Consider the following 17,786-nt stretch of genomic DNA (forward strand, 5'->3'; position numbering starts at 1 on the left):
TCTAGGATTAGTTTTAAGTAATGTGAAACGGTTTCGGACCAGAGCCTACCTCCAAGGATGACAAGTTTGAACAGTCAAATATTTATTAGACGTTCATAGTACTGACATGAAGATTTTTCATGATTACCGGTACACGTATCTGAGGTATCAAAATTACACTTTTATGATTTCCAATGCTACTCTGAGGGAGAATATTTTACACCCTTTGTTAACATTTTGGAATATTCACTATCCTTCCTCGAGTCCAACCGTATTACCCTTGACTCCTTGATTTCCTTCAACTTGTTAGATGCCTACAATTTTGAAAATTCTGTTGTAGAAGAACATCTTTCTGTTTTCAGATGGAGCAGAAGGCCAGTTCGAAAATGTCCAGCAGCCCAAGAAGAACAGAATCGAAGCAGCCAATGTTGGGCAGCAAAACAACTGTGACACCCCTTCCAGTGGGGCTGAGCAAATGACATCCCGCCCATCAACGTCAGCTCAACCACATGAAGATCAAGCTACACCTCAAGGACCGTCTCTCGTTCCAAACACAGTTTTTCAATACGCAGGCTACCAACCAAGTCATTTGTTCCAAGCAGACGCTCTTAATGCTCCATCAACTTCGGCAGGAAACATGCCATTAGTGATTCACTTCATTGATCTTACATCGGACGCAGTTGAAAATTCTCCAGCTAGAATTATTGAAATTGAATCCGACGATGAAGAAGTGGAAGTAAATGCGCCCGTGCAAATTAAGCAAGAATGTACGTCCGATGATGAGGTGATAACGCACAATTTAATAAATGTAATAGAAGTAAAAACAGAGCTTGAAGTGAACCAAGAACCTATGAAACGCTCTAGTGATGTCATTGACTCGGCAAACTCTAAAGTGTACGACCAAGTGGCATTGTTCATTCCTAACCTGGAGGCGTTGAAAAAACACGGGTATCCTGTTGAAAGCCCGACCAATCCCAACGTGACGATCGTACACAATCCTAATGCGGGGAAAATCGTTCATAACATCAGAGAAACGAGATGGTGTGAAAAAATATGTGCTCGATGCGAAAAAAGCTTCTACATAAATAAAAGCAATTTCTCTTATTACACTAAAGAATCTTGTCGGTACCATTGGGCGAAATTGCGGTCAGAGAGTTATGAGTGTTGCGGTGGACTCGCGCAGTCTAAAGGATGCACTCAAAGTCAACAACACGTTTGGAGCGGGCTGAATGCAGGGGAGAATGAGTTGAGAGGGTTCACCAAACTCGAAGGAACTCCTAAACTCAGTATTGTCGCTCTGGACTGCGAGATGGTGTACACCTTGTCCGGAATGGAAGTAGCCAGCGTGGCCTTGCTGGACATCTTTGGATGCCTCATATTCAAAACTCTAGTTCAGACCCAATACGAAATCGTCGATTTCAACTCAAGATTTTCTGGAATCACCCAAGAGAAATATCTCACTGAGAAAAAGATAACGTTTAAACATCTCCGCAAGGTCCTCAACAGCCATATGAACTCACAAACCATAATAGTCGGCCACGGTCTAGAGAATGATTTGAGGGTATTGAAAATAATACATCATCTAGTGGTGGACTCGGCCATCTTGTATCCGCATCCTAAAGGGTTTCCGGTGCGACGGTCGCTGAAGAATCTAGCGTGGGAGGTCCTTGGAAGGAGAATTCAGGAATCTGGTCAAGGTCACGATCCGGCAGAAGATGCTAAAGCTGCGTTGGCCCTCGTCATTGAAAAGGTTCACAACTATCTTCGAAGAAAGGTCGAGAAGTACGAGTAGATGAACACTCTCCTCGGGAAGTTTTACCAAAAAGAATATTTGTATTCCCTAGTCGATCCTCAATTTGCCAAAGTGTGTAGATACTTCGTATGAAGTCTTTAGAGTAGTCATTAGTTAACCAATTTGTTTTTAATCCGAATTAGATTTAGATTGTAATTGATTTGAATAATGAAGAGTTGCCATATTTTTGGAATTTTACCTAGAGCTATAATGCTTTTAAAATATAATTTTGCTAGCTTTATCATACTGGATACTAAAAATGACAAATACGTGAATATTTAAAATGGATTTTTGTATTGCCCGTGGTCAATTCTTAATTTTCCTCAAGTTTGTTACTCGTATTAAGTCTTTGAAACGATGAGTAGTTTAAGCATTCCTTTTTTATCCAATTTTAAATTTAGATTTTAATTTACTTGAAGGATAAAGAATTATATAATTATGTTGCCAATGTTATGTGGAGCCATATAAGTTTTGTAATTTTAATTTTAATTTTGATATAGCTTTGGTACTATAAAATACGATGGGTACAAACCAGCCATATTTTAAATTATCTCATGTATGTATGAATCTCATGTTGTGTATCTCATGTAAGGAATACACAATTCGTTTTTGATCTCACTATTTATACTTACATCTCCATAGAGTGGAGTTTTCTATTAGAAAAATTTTTAATTTCGCAGAATCTTGTACTGTTACTGTCACTTATGTTTTAAAGTTAACAAATATGATATGTATGTAGTAGACCTTCAGATAACACTTGCTTCCGTAGTTGTCCGTCCAAGAATATAGTCTGACCAAATATGTTAATAACTTTTTATTGTAGCATAGAATAAATAATTATTTTATAACGATGTTAGATATAGTAGTGAATAGTTTCAAGTAGAATTGAATAAGTTTCAAATCACAATGTTATAATGTAACAAATAAGAAACAATTTGTTAATATTATGACAATTTTATACTTTTGATATTGTAGTTTGAATAATAAACAAAATGTTATGGTAACTGATTTATTCATTGACCTCATATCCTGTATAATAATTGAAAATCAAGTATAACATTTATTCATTGCAGCTCAGCATTAAAATATAAAACACAATAAATATTACTATTTTATACGTTTATATTGTTTTTAATAATATAAAACCATTTGAAATACGTGTTTACAAAATGAATACTAGGCCGAAGTTCATTTTTAATAGCCTAATTGAAATAACTTGGTAACAACTTATACGTTAAAGTGTGTTTGCTAAAGTATCTATGTACATTAATTATACTTGAATGTGTATTTTCAATTTTGAATTATTTATTCAGTAAGATAAAACAATACATTATCTAACTAACTAAAATGTCAAGACCTATATATAACTTGAAACTGGCATTTCCTCATTCAGTGAAAAAAATTTAATGAGTTCAGAAAAAGAGGTTGAGTGAAAGTTGAGATTTGTTACGTCATAATGTGATAAAATACACTTTCTGAGAAATCTGAGTGTCAACACCATCGAGAAGGCTGTGGAAGAAGAAGAAAGACCTTGGCTTGGCGATTGAAGAGAATTTGTTATCCTATTAAAAAAAAGGTAGGTACAGTATTGATATTACATTATTGACTATAACCTTGTTATGTTCCAGGGGTTTTTTTAAATTTCTTACTACTAAATATTTATTCAATTTGTAGAAATATATTTAACGTACCTAATGTATCAGTACTGTAAAACTACTTTGATATTTGATTGACGATCCTTGTTTATCGTCCCAGAGAAATATGTGGTTGCTGAGTAATTTTAGGATTTAAAAACTTTGATTTTTGTATGATCGTCGTAGAACTTTTAGAATATTATAGGAGAGCTTAAAATTGATTACTCACTAAGCATATTTTAATATGTAACTTATACAAGTTCTATGAGTGTAAAGAAACATAGGTATAATTACTAAAATCATTTGAATACTAACGAGCGTCAATCAAATGGCAAACAACGCAGACCTTTTTGCTGCTCAGAGTTGCAAGTAAATCGTTTGGTAAGTTTCAGGGGGAAAAACTGTGATTATGCAGTTTGCTATTGCCAGATTGCCGCTCAAATGACGTGTATCTGTCACTATCCCCAGAGGCTACGGGATTCCGGCCAAGACCGGCGTTTCCAAGGAAATGCGAGCGAGAAGAATGCGGTGCGTGAACATGGGAGGGGATCCCCGCCATCGTGACGTCAGAGGGTCGGAAAGTGAGTCAAGAGGTGTAGAGGGGAGCCACTGCATGTGCTGGCGGCTAAAGGTTCACTTCGTCAGCGAGATTAAGAGAGGAAGGAGTTCAGCGCTAGATTTAGACCCTGACAGTTGTCCCCCACGTCGGTGATGTGTACTACAACTTTAATAGTGTGTTCTACAACAGCGGTGCCCAGCGGACAATGCTTCAACAAACATCTCTCACTCACTGCCTACTGTATCAACGAGCCCGCAGCTGATCAGCAATTCAGTTCCCGCCATTTATACAGACAGCAGTAACCTCGTGTGTGGTGAAGTGCGTGAGTGAATCGGAGTGTTTTCGTGATAGTAATTTTCAATTATTTCACTATGGTGGAGTTTCTCGTGAGTGCAATTACTGATTTTCCAATTTTTATAATCACCCTGATATTGGGTGCGACCGTTTTAGTGATTGTGTACATATCGAATTTATTTAAGTCTCAGAAAGAAGAACCCGTAAAAAGTAAGGTTAACTTTTAAGCATAGTATTAGTGTGGATTTTAACTTATACTCGAAACTACTTTCTAATGGCTTCAGAGGTTCAGTACTAATTGTTATTACTGACTTCAATCATATTCCTCAAGTATTAGCTCAAGTATGGATTGCCATATTTTATGAGAGAGTCTTCGTGTTTACTATGTCTTTAATGTTGAGGTTATGTTCGCCGGTTTAGGTTGTAAATAAGCTTTGATTCTTCATCAAACTAGGCCATAACTTGGTAGTCAGACTTTTAACTCAACCAATTACGATTGACTTACAATCACGATCCCTTGTTTTAAATTTGGAATAAATATTTTCCACATCTGAGCACAATTCATAAATTTAATGTTATGATGTTATCATTCATCTAGTTGAGTTAGAATAATAGGGTCTAGGTTAGGTGGGCCTACAGCTTAAGTGTTTGGAAAGTTGGAGGTTATTCTTAAGCCCCTTACCTTAACCATCCCATTAATATTAGTCCCATTTAGAAGATTTAGCATATTAATCTAGATTTAGGTCTTTAAATCTGAGAGGATTATCTTACTTGTCATAATAGGCTAGTGAGAAACATATCTTTGCTTAGCTGGTTTTGTTTCTTGGCCTAATGGTTTGCGGAAGAACACAAGAAAGTACTCTTTAGTTTTCTTCTTACTGTTAATCAAAATTGTACTTGTTTCCCACTTAGATCCCAACTTTAATGTTTAATATGACATCATTTAACTAACTTACAACTTTCTTGACTTCAAACGCTGAGACCTCCTTGTATTCCTTGAATCCAAACTCTATCATGAATAACTTAAAAGCCTACCTTCATTTGAATAGGCCCTAATTTGGCTAACTTAAGATAGAGACAGGTGGATACAATTTATCATATGTTAACTTACATACGGTACTGTAACTACTTACTTAATACTTACTAACTGCATTCAAAGTTTTTCTCTGTGGGATAAGATCTCTGCGGTGTTACATAAGGATACCCTAATCTAGGCATGTCATATTAGTTTATAAGATCCTTTTTCTTACGTCAAGAAGCAAAGGAAACGTTATCAAACGGAGCAAAGACGAACCATCCAATTAATGCTCTTAAGGGAAACTAATATCTTTCACCACTTGTTTTTAGGAGTCTTCTTACAATATTCTTGAATTCTTCTTTACTTCTGATCATACTTAAGCAGTAGAGTATGGACTCTACAATCAAATAAGTAATGCAAATTCAACTGGCTTGATGCAAATACATGGATAAATTTGTTTAGGGCCTATTGCTGTAAATATTCTTCAACAGTTTTCTTTGCCATTGGTTTTCTCTTTTATTATAACACCTTTTCTCTATAGGCAGTTCTAATCCGTCTAGCAATAATTCCTAGAACAGGTAGCCTAAGTGGTTTACAAACGACTAGTTTTATTTTGTATAGGCCTAGGCAAATTTACTTGGCCATATGTAACCTCTTAATCAGGTACGTAACTTACTTCAAACTAAGTCCTTTTGGATCAATCAAATAATTTAGAGGGCGCAATTAATATTTTTTTACAGGATATTGACATGTTTTGAGGTACCGATAGGCATAAGAGTTATATTTTTATGTTCTTTAGCCAACTTGTTAGGAACCGGTATATGGACTAAGTTACACGTGATTACAAGGATTTATAATTTTTAATAACAGATTTAACCATGAATGAAGTAGAATATTTAACATCCATATATCACACTTTTTCATTTGCTTTCGGCTTGACCAGCCAGGCCAATTTAAGATTAAGATTTAACTTACCTGAATAAACCTAAAACAATACCCACGCCGCCTCGCCTCAGCAAAACTGCCGGCCAAGCAAAGATTTTGAAACATTTTAAAAACCCCATAACATTTTGTTATCATGATCGAATCTGTCTGGTCCGCAAGTACCGGTGCTCATTAAAATTAATACAGCCCTTCACATTCCTGCGAATAAAAAAAATTACCAATTACATCAGATCAAAAATCCCTTCAATAATAGGCTTCAAAGATACAAGTTTTTTGGCAGTAGCAACAAATCCTGGTATCCAAGTACAATCCTTGGTCTGTATCCTGTAAATGACGGATTTCAGGAATTTGTCTTAATATGATCAAATTTTAAATTTCGATAAAACAAATTTCTACATTTGCTTTTCCCTCTAAGGGGTTAGGAACCTATATAGATGACTTGGGTATCTATTTATTCAATCATATATAAAATGCCTAAGAGACAAGGTTAATTTCTATTCAAAATATTTTTCGTTACCGGTAAGTTACTTAAAATAAAATAAGTTACTGTTTGTCCTTAATCCCAAATTGTTAAGGAACATAAAATCTGCCAAAATGTCAAAGTACATAAATCTTTGAAAAAATGTTTTGCAAGTTATACGTTATAACCAGCACCGAGTGCCTAATGCAATGCAGATGGAATATTAGCTTGCTGTTTTGTAGTCATAAACTGAAAATACATTTATTGCCGTACTCAACTCGGTTTGCATTCGTGTTACTCATACACCTCATTCGCCATATGAGCAACATCATACTCGTAAATCTTAATCTTATTTGCGGAAAACCCATTTACTTGGTGAGCAATAAACGGTTAAAAGTGGTACTTTGGGTACCATATTAAATCATGTTTAGTGAGGTATGGAGAAACAACAGTTCTTCGGTAATTACAGATGAAGAAAAGTCAGTTGTTAAATCTATTCAGTGCCGAAAATTCAAAAACAGTTCTGGTTATAAAACTTTATGTAATATGCTGGTCAATATTTGATTGATTTCTAATATAAGCTAATTTTATTTGCAGTTCAAAAGAAATTGTTAACTAAACATATTTTTTTATTTCTTTAGAAAACTCAACTTAAAACTCTGGATTTATGTTTTACAAGTTTAAATGTATAAATCTTGGTACAATAAAACACCTTAGCTTTTCTGTAAAACCATCCTTTTTTAAGCCAAATCGAAATATTTTCGGGAATGAATTTTTATCTTTAACGATATGGACAGTCAGGTTTAAAATACTTTGTCCAAGTTATTCTTCAGTCAATGCAACTTCATGCAAACGTAAAAACTGCTTAATCTGTTTCCATTAAAGCCAAGTCATGACTGAAATTGCTGATTTTAATAATGTTTAAACAAACATCTTAAAAAGCTTTAGTGAGTGATTATTAGAAATAAGACAGAGCAGATTTTCACTAATAATAATTCTAATTAAGTAATAACACAGAACATGACAAAGTATTTACTGTGAAGTTGTATTAATTAATTATCGATTCTCATTCTCACCTTTTCTACCGGCTATGAATTCTAATTTTGGGATACCTTTTAACACCATAAACAATAAGAACATCCTACAGTAGGTAGGCTATATTTTTATTTACTATATTTTGTTATATATTTTATTCCTTTAGAGAGTTGTAAAATAAACTTTGGTATCGTAAATCCTTTTATTTAGCAGATAGTGCGGAAGGGTGGGAGTAAGTTTGGATTATTTTAGATTGGACATATTTTTGTTTTACTCATCTATTCTTTTGACACATTTGATGGTAAAACTTAATTAAACTTAGGAAAACTTGGATCCCAATCCGTTATGACTTTAAATACTACCTAGTACCTTTTTAATTAAATATTGACATTAAAACAAACAAAATTGTATCCATCCGATATAATAAGGGCTTAAATGATATAGATTGAACGTTAAAAGTTAAACAATAGATTTTTGTTTATTTTAGTGCATAATTCGGTACCGGTTAACTATTCAATTTCAGTGATAATATTTTATTTGGAATTCCTACACCTTTTAATTAAAAGCCTGTATTTTATTTAAACAAATCAATTGAATAAAATAAATAATTTGTTATAGGCCCACTAACAATATACAGTATTAAATAGGTACTAACTGCTAGAAAATAGGATAAAACAGCCAACAGCCTATACATTCTCAAACCGTAATCTGTAAAAGTTGCACAATGCATTCTGGACACATGTCATCCCCTTATCTCTAAACCTTTAACCCAGTCTTTGTTCCCAAACTCTTTGTTCCCTAACTGGGTTAGCAGCACTGTTGATGACTGTATCACTTATGACTCACACTGTATACAACTACCTCATGTCACTGACTAGTTTCATCATTCAGTTCCAGTCCACACTAGTGTAGCCAACCAGACTACTAGTGATAGTGCATCAGCCATGTTGTTGTTTGTTCAAGGAGGTAGTGTCTTTGTTTATTTGTCTTGATAGGTGTGCTATTCCATTTTCTAGCCATTCTCATTCTGTGTCTAGTGGTGTATGTTTCTGTGAACCCCATTGTGGGGGTGTTATAGGTACTCAGACTATGGGTAAGCTGTGATTAGGGTGTTGAAAGTTTAAAATGTTGTAGTAAGTAGTGTGTAGATAGTTAATTTTAATTTCCAGTTCTCATATAAGGTGTAACACATAAAAAATGCAGTAGTTTGACCTAGCACACAATTAATTGTGCTCTTGTATAATTTGATTTTCTATAAATAAACACAATTTATTTTAATACCAGATACTAAGTGGTAAAAATTCTTACCAGAACGGTAGTTAGTTAATTAATTTCTTTTACTTTTAGTGGAATATATCAGTAGGATAGGTATTATGTTTGGATTATTTTGCGATAGGCCCTAATCATTGAATAGTTTTCAGAATAACCTTATATAGGTATTAACCTATAATTTAGGATTTTATAGTTCAGTTAACATTTTGATGCTAGAACACATCATTCAAGGTTAATCTTTCTTTTTACAAATGGTCCGAAACTACATTTTATGTCAAACATCATTGATATGAATATTAGGTACCCAAAATAGTAGGGCACTTACCCAAATTTAGCAAATGTTTAAAATTTGAATGGATTACTTTTATACTCCGTTCAAACAGCCGTGGCACCTGACGATTAGGACACCCCATGGAAACCCTTGGGGCCTCCTAATCCCTCAGGTGCCACGGCTGTTTGAACGCACTATAGTTTACTAGGTAAATGAAGATTATGTCAAATTTTTACCGTAATCAAAATTTAATTGTGTGCTACGGTACCTAACTTATTAGTGGATCATTTAAAAAATATTAGCCTACAACCAATATGAGTTAGTTTGTGCGTCAAATCAAACAATAACTTTTTTTATAAACTACTTCGTAGAATTTAATTTTTATTGTAAAAATCATCCATCACCTGTAGGTGCAACTTGAGCGCATGATAAGAATACCGGTGACTTTGTTCCCTTAAAATCGGTTTTCATTTGATATTTCACAGTGTAGGTAGGCCTAATTGCTTTTAAATTATTATTGAAATTTGTCGTAGTATTTTGACTCTTTTAACATCAACCTACCGATACCTGGTACCCATATGTACTTTACAAATTAAGTTTTATTCCCCTGACTAGCATTTTTTAGGTTGCAATACAATACGCTTACAGGAATTCACTTTTGGCCTTTTACAAAATTCTCAGCTTAAAAAGTTAAGTCGATAAAGCCATAAAAACTTTTTGTACTAGATCAGCTGGTAGGAATCTCTAATGCTTCAACCGAGAAGTCAAATGACAAGAAACGGTACAACAAGGAACGGTAACAAAAACGGTAACAAGTCAGACGGCAAGAATTTAAAAGAATTTGATTTAAAAAAAACATTATAGGCCTAACCAATTCATTGTGCTACCGGTAGACAATTTATTGACTGCATTCTTCTCAATTAGTTACCATACTTGACTTTTACTTTTTTGCAGGTGTGTCGAGTGAGGAACGGTCGCAAGTGACCAAAGTTACTTCGAGCGACCAGACAACAGTCAAGACCAAGAAGAAACCAGAGAAATGGAATCAGAAGTTGTCTAAACAAACTTTCACCCATCAATGGATGGTTTCCAGTTTGAAAGGTCACTCGGGCCATGTCACGGACCTTGACTTCAGCTCCAACGGAAAATTTCTCGTCACCTGCGCAGAAGGTAATGTTTGTGTTCGGAAACTCAATCTTAGGTATTTAAACATGTAGCTAAGCATGTGTGGCAAAAAAACGCAATTTATGCCTTTTTTAAAAGCCCGGGCTAATTGACAAATTTTGAAGGAAATAGCCTAAACAAGGGTGAACTATTACTTAATTAACTTTGGGAATAAAGATGAATTTCAATATGAAAGATCACATAAATTTAAACCACCAGATGCGACTTAGATTTTTTTAAATCTAAAATTTATACAATTAGACTGAAACTCGAAAACTTAACATTTAGGTGTAATAATTTAGTTGTAATAATCTACTCGTAATAATTTAGCTGAAGCATTACGTCCCTTGCGATTATCAATTTTATTGCAGAATTTAAAATAATTATTTTTTGAATTCTAATCAAAAGAAGTTTAATTTGTTGGAGGATTTACCCTTCCTTAGGACCAACCTTAACGGAATTCCTTCAAAAATAACTTTGTTTAACAGCAGTAACTTAGGCCTACATCACATGCAAAAATTAAAACTGACCGAAACATAAGTAACAAAAATACCACTGGAGTAGTGAATCAGCATAGGAATTTATATTTCAATTTTATGATTGTTGTTACCCAGCTAGGTATAAGTAAAAAATAATCAAAAGCTCCGATTCTGACTAATTTGTTCACTTGCAAACTTTCGACTTCTCAGAATTTTAAAGAGTTTAGAGTGAACTGGTGTTTGTCAGCAAGCACATCTTTATCTGTGACAGAAGTGAATCATGTTTATTCTCAGTTCTGATAAGACCAAATGGGTGTAGTCAGTTGTAAACGGTTGTAAGTCCGTGGTTATTTCTGCCTGTCAGTGGACTAGTAAGTAGGTGGCACTGGAAAGCGGATTTGTCACTTTAGTTAGCGTCTGTTTGGTAACTTTCGATATTAACTTTGCTACTCGCGGCCTTGTTTTCACTCTGTTCTAAATGTGAGTTGTTTTTAGCTTAGAGGGAATGAGGTTAAGCTTTTGTTGTGATTGGCTGTACGTAATGTCGATGGATTTTACCTCGGGCATTACGGTGTTTAGCCTTATCGCTTTTGTTGATTGCGCTTTTTTATTATTAAAATATTAAGTAACCCAAGTTGATTAATATCACATAACTATTTTGAATACAAACTAAGTAGGGCCTACTTTAAATGAATACCTACTGTACTTTTGACATTTAAAAATATTATTTAGATGTTATTGTCCACACAAAATCACTATGGCTTTAAAACTGTAAAATAAACTAAAAAGTTAGAGATAACTTAAAGAACAAACACTAAATAAGAACTTATTTCAAGTAGATTGAATCTTAAAAATTCCATGTTAATAGATAGTAGTAAAAAAATAAACTCATACAAAACCTGAAAAATTGCCAATTAACTTAATTACCCGCATTAAGTGCTAATAATTCATTCATACATTAATTTACTCATAGTGAAATACAACTGCCAGTTGCTGCAGATCTCTAACTTTTCACCTTATACATAAATAACATGTTTATCTAAATTTGACCACTCAATCAAAGATATTGGTTAGCCTTCATCAATAATTTGTTCAACAAAAGTATTATTAAAGTGTTGTTTCATTGAGTTTATTTTGAACAGATTAAGTTTATTCATGCACTTAAGGCTGTCCAATAATAGTCATTATTCACACAATTTCTGGGTTGTATTAGGTAACGACATAGTTTTAAATTAGACAATCCAACAACATTTTTCTCAAATCAGAGAAAATGACTAAATTTTTTACACAGGCCATTTAATTATTAATTCTCAAATTAAAATTTTTGGTATGGATTCAGAAAACACAGAAAATTACTAAGTATTAAGATTCCTTCAAACACTTGTAAGCAACACACATCTCCTATGAAAGCTATCTTGAGTCAATTCTAATTACGAGTAATAAATACCCTAACGCTTTCCAGTATAAACCTTTTAAGGTGAATTCTTTTTTCTTACGCAGACGACATTGTTTTAGAATGTTAGCAAGCAATGTGTGTGGTTGCGGAAGAATTGAACCATCATAATTGTCATTTAATTGTGACGAATTGTGATGGATGTTGTGAATGAATGTTGTCGTCCTCCATGCTATAGAGAGAAAATTGTTTGTTCTAAAACGTTTAAGAGCAAACTGCGTTCAGATCTAATTGCGCACGTGTATAAATTAATTGCTCTTTACGCTAGTACTTATGGCAATGATGTCATGTTTGTTAACTAGTTCCATTTTGACTCTGTCATCTCACTTCATGGTGTTAGTCAGAGATTAGTAAACAATATTATCTCGGTTGTTACTTACTAGTTAGCCATGGGTTTATTAGCCTAGGTTTTGTTTGTTTGAAACTATATCCATTAACTTGAACAAATTACGCGCTAAGAATGTCGGTGGACGAATTGGTTCAAAATATAGTCTTATCACAACTAACCTTTCACTATTCAATTTTTTGCGTTTATGAAAGTCGGACATTTAGTTAATTCCCATTAATTGGTACCGAATTAGGTTGTTTTAATGAACGTTTGGATTGAATTGAATGATTCTTACACAAAGTAAGGTAGCAGTATTCCTAGATTGTTTGAGTACCCTTTTGTATGAAACAGAAAAAACCCTTTTGGATAAACAGTAGTTATGTGTTAAAAATATCTACAATACCTAGTAGTTAAGGGCGGCACTGCTAACTATTTTATATACTGCTTCTCAAATGGCTGTTCGGATCAAGCAAACTTACTACTATTGAGGGGTTTACTGAATAATAGTTATCTATTTGTAATAATCCTGCAGATGAGTTCCAAAAGCACGTTTAAAGAACAAACAGCTGACAGTAAAAATTTAATGTACAAAGAAGGTAAAAATAGTCTAGAAAGCTTACTTAGAGTCAATAAATATGTGGACATATTTTGTAATGCTAAATTTTAAGTGTTTACAACACTATAATGGATAGTTTTCTACTTTCTAATCATTAAATGCACACACTGATAGAGAAATTCAGCCGTGGGTGAATTATACACTTTATTGAAGACTCATTAGTACGGTGTGGAAACTTACCTTGTGGCAAAACAATGTTTAGTAGACAACTTTGCTATTTTTACACTCAGTCAAGGAAAGGTATTTGAAATTCAACCTGCCATATGTTGTTAAATTAGTTTGTCACCCCCTTTCTTGTAAATTTTGACAAAATTCAGTTTTGTAATACATGTAATAACCTGAGTTCAAATTTGTTTTTGCTGTAAAATACTAATTACGGTGCTAGAATTATTTTGTGTCTCTTCTCTATTGAATTAAGATCCTTCTTTCTTTTTTCTTATATTAGAATTTTGTTATTTTGTATATCATCATAAGTAAGAGTATTATTGAGATTTGAAAACCATGCCTTACCTAGACATAAAAAAATACTGTTGTCCTATTCATTGCTTGAGAAGTTCAATCCCACAAATGTTGTAGTTAAGTGAAATAAAAAATATTACCAATATTATATGCCAATAATAGATTTCTTAAATTATGCCAAGCACTTTTTCAATCAACAATTATTTGGTTCAACTATTAAATATATCTAAAACTCTTTGTAACAATCAATTTTCCTACGAATTCCCCTTTGAACCTAGCCTTTAATTTCAATAATCGCTCACTAAAAAACTAATTTGAAATAAGAAAAAAACAATTTAGACCACTAAATGCAAAATTAAACCTGTAAATAAAGAGATTTGGTCCTAACACCCTGAGTCCTAGACCTAATTTCACCTATGATTTCTCCTGGTTATTTCCAAATCTGGTATCATCTTCTGTGGCCTACATTCCCGTTGATACTCTACAACCTTCACCTCGTCAGAACGTGTCGGTTTCCATGTGTCAGCTGTTTCTTGACCCTTTCGCTACTGTTGCACTTCTCGTGTTTTTATTTACCATGCGGCTCGCCTTGGTTTTCTCACGGACAAACGGAAAACATTTCCAAACTGGTTTTGTGTTTGTGTCTCGGGTTCAATGTTTCACAATGGTCTGCTCTGCCATCAATCCATGTTATCTCTTGGGTGTAATTTTACTTGAGGTGGTTCCAATTGGGAACCAGTTGTTGTTGCGATTTAAAGGTTTGTAGTAATGTTTGGTGTTATAATAAAATTTGTATAATGCTAGTAAATAATTTTAATTAATATTATAACTCAATAAGTTGTCTCCCATATTGGCTATAGAGGGTAAATCAATTTGTCATAAGTTGCTTGTTAACTATCGGGAAAATTCAAAATTTTATTTTAGACTCAAACTATAAATAACTTTACATCAAATTGAATTTGCTAATGATGTAATTAGGGTTAGTCAACAGAAGGGAAGGAGTATACTTTAGATTCAGGCAAGTCACTCAGTGGATTTTAAGCTAATAAACAGACTAAAAAATAATATTTCAAATTTAATTTTTAAAATGTATCTTTTCAACTGTAAATCCATTGCTAAGGTGAAACTATCACTAGATTTCTTATCATGTTAGGTTCTATTGAGTGTTGAGGATTAAGTAGATAAAATTTAGTGAGTTGTTTGTTATTTTTCTTCCTGAGATCACTTCATTTAAACATCTCGACAAAACGTGAGTCTGTTCATTTTTATATCTTGGTTGAATATAATACTTATTTACATTTTACAAATCCAAAACAGAGGTAACATAAATTAAACCTTCCAAACAAGTTAGAGTAGTTTTTGCTATTTTTTATTTCTTTGAACATTTTGTTAATTTAGGCTCACTTGTAATAAAAAATGTTTAGTTGCCTAATTACGTTGAATTGACAGTTTTTTCCCAATGTGCTGTGAGTAGATTAAATATTGACCATGTGGCTGGATTACAAAACACAGAGCTTTCACTTTTCTAAATTAGTTTTGGGGATTCTCAGATTCTTGCGCTATTCAGAATACTCATGAGTCTGGCAGCTTATATTAATCTTTAAAGCTTTCCCAACGACAACAACTTTCAAAATAGTATTCTGTACCAGAAAGTTGAACAAAGTTGGCATTCTTTGTATTTCTTCCAAAAAAAGTTAATTATTTTTATTCTGTCAGTATATAAAATATTGGCATCGTCATAGTTAGACGATAGTTTTAAAGTTTGTAGGTACCATAGGGCTACAAGCATTGGCATATATGGCTAAAAACTTATACTGAAAATTTAGGTTCATAAAGTATTTTTATCGTAGGAAAATTTAAGAAAACTTCCATTTGTCACCTGCTACTTAGGAAATGTTATTGAGAAATAGTCTGAAATAAATAACTAAGACTTATAAAAACATTTAATTAAACTATATTTTTAACCAAAGTAACCGAGGGCATTACTTTCCGAATTTAGCATTTCAAACGTAGGCAGACAAGTTTAAACTAGGAGTAATGCAATCGTAAACAGAGTTGCCAACTAGGAAACACTAATATATCGTCAGAGGGGAGATTACAGTAACTCAGCTGATGTGCGGTAACATAATTAACGCTACTTTGTATCATTGCGGTGATCTAGCCTTGGTCTCTCACACATGCTGGCGTAAAGCCAAACTGCGGCTACCGATGCAGATGTGTTGACAGTGTAATGTCGTTGGCACCGTGTGATTAGCCGATCACATTCACCACGGATGTAATTAGAAACAGCCTACACTGGTTGACATGCTGCAGTAAAAAAATATGTTAGGCTAAAACTTTACGCATTTTTATTGAAAAAAATATGTTAGGGCCTAAATATTTTAGGCTAAAACTTAAGCATTTTTATTGGTTCATTAATGTTATAGCTTCTAGGCTTTGAAAAATTTGAAATTCACTGTAAATTATTAAAACAGATCTGTTGTTGGTTTGATTTAATTCCAAGCAATGTTTGGTTATAGTTTGACGGTGGTTAGGTTAGGTTGGTGGTTTATTTGGTTCATTGCTATTAGGCTCTTGAAAACTTGATTTAATGTCTTTCTTATTATTTGTTATACATAGCCTAACTAGTTGTCTGTGGTTGGGTTAGTTTATTCGTTTATTAGGCTTAGCTATTTATTAGGATAGGCTGTGAAAAATTTCAAGCAAATTAAATGCACTGTATGATACATGTAGGCCTACGATATATTGTTGTAACAGTTGTAACAGCATTTTTGAGTACTTGCAAGTTTTTCTAAATCCGTACACTAGGTTGTAAAGCTCTGGCGTATTTTTGTATCGTAACAACAAGTTCAGCGCTGGTAACGTTTATTTCAGTCTAGTCTAATAGTTTGAAGACATAGGCATCATAAATGTACACACAGTGGAGTTGACTGTGTTTAAAAAATTGATTTAAATTTACTACACAGTCCTAAAAAATTTAAACTTTTGTTAAATGGATGTAAACACACGTAACAATCCCTATACTGCTGCTGAGTGTTAGTTCAAAATTTAAAAACCTTTGGGGATCCGTGATCGTGATGTTTTAAGGGAAGAAATACCGTACCCTCATAAAAACAAATTACTGTCACAAACCTAAACCACGTTGAGCTTTAAGAGACATTAAGGTATTTACAGTAAGAATAAATTTTACAGTAAGAATAAATTTTACAGTAAGAATAAATTTTACAGTAAGAATAAATTTTACAGTAAGAATAAAGTTTACAGTAAGAATAAATTTTACAGTAAGTATAAATTTTACAGTAAGAATAGATTTTACAGTAAGAATAAATTTTACAGTAATTAACTCACAAATTAGAATTAACCTAAACAATTTAGCATTAAAGGAGGGAAATAAAATTCAAAAAATATTAGTAAAAATTATTGTAGGTAAGCCTATTATGCACTTGACTCAACTCGTAATCCATGTGAAGCGAATGCTTCTGACTGCGTGCACGTGTGGTATATCGTAGTATGTTAATCGTTAACAAACAATTTCTGTACATCTGGGCCATGTGTTATAGTTATTTTCGTTTTCAATTCTTCAGCGTAGTTCACTCAACTGCCATCAGCTGTTCTATTGGTCAGGCCTTGTCAAGAGGTAGACAATTAGCTTGAAATTATGTAGCCAGTTTATTTTCCTCATCTGTCTAATTACGATTTTCAAAGTTTATCTCATAAAATGGCATTTAATCACTAATAGCAAGTGTAAACACCAAAAACTTTTATAAAATAAGTCTGCTACATGAATCCTAACTTAGCCGAAGATTTTTCATTTAATAATTAAAAAAACACCTGTCTACAAAAACACATAGGCTTAATGTTAATTATTTTCAGGTAATAAGATATGTTAGGTAACTACTTAATTATAAATACCAAATCACAAATTCCTCATGGATGATATTATAAAATTTAAGGATGTCTATATTCTATGTTGACTTAATCTTTTTAAATTCATACTGTATTTGTGATGGATAGTTAAGTTTAAAACA

General features: G+C 33.2%; 1 protein-coding gene across 5 annotated transcripts in view; it reads left to right on the forward strand.

The window, feature by feature from the left end:
- Positions 1-4,010: 4,010 nt before the first annotated feature.
- LOC128992317 (transducin beta-like protein 2) overlaps positions 4,011-17,786 on the forward strand; it is a 53,741-nt gene continuing 39,965 nt past the window's right edge. The window contains exons 1-2 of one of the 5 annotated variants that reach the window (XM_054415863.1): positions 4,011-4,468; positions 10,214-10,429. In XM_054415863.1, coding sequence (XP_054271838.1) covers positions 4,336-4,468; positions 10,214-10,429 — 349 coding nt within the window. In that variant the 5' untranslated portion in view covers positions 4,011-4,335. Of the gene's footprint in view, positions 4,469-8,631; positions 8,683-8,719; positions 8,810-10,213; positions 10,430-17,786 lie in introns of those variants that run through there. The other 4 variants (XM_054415826.1, XM_054415835.1, XM_054415844.1 and 1 more) reach the window with 4 other exon arrangements.

Source organism: Macrosteles quadrilineatus, unplaced genomic scaffold (genome assembly GCF_028750875.1).
Source record: "Macrosteles quadrilineatus isolate MER2022 unplaced genomic scaffold, UCM_ALF_1.0 Scaffold_1__1_contigs__length_201487025, whole genome shotgun sequence".
NCBI lineage: Eukaryota > Metazoa > Arthropoda > Insecta > Hemiptera > Cicadellidae > Macrosteles > Macrosteles quadrilineatus.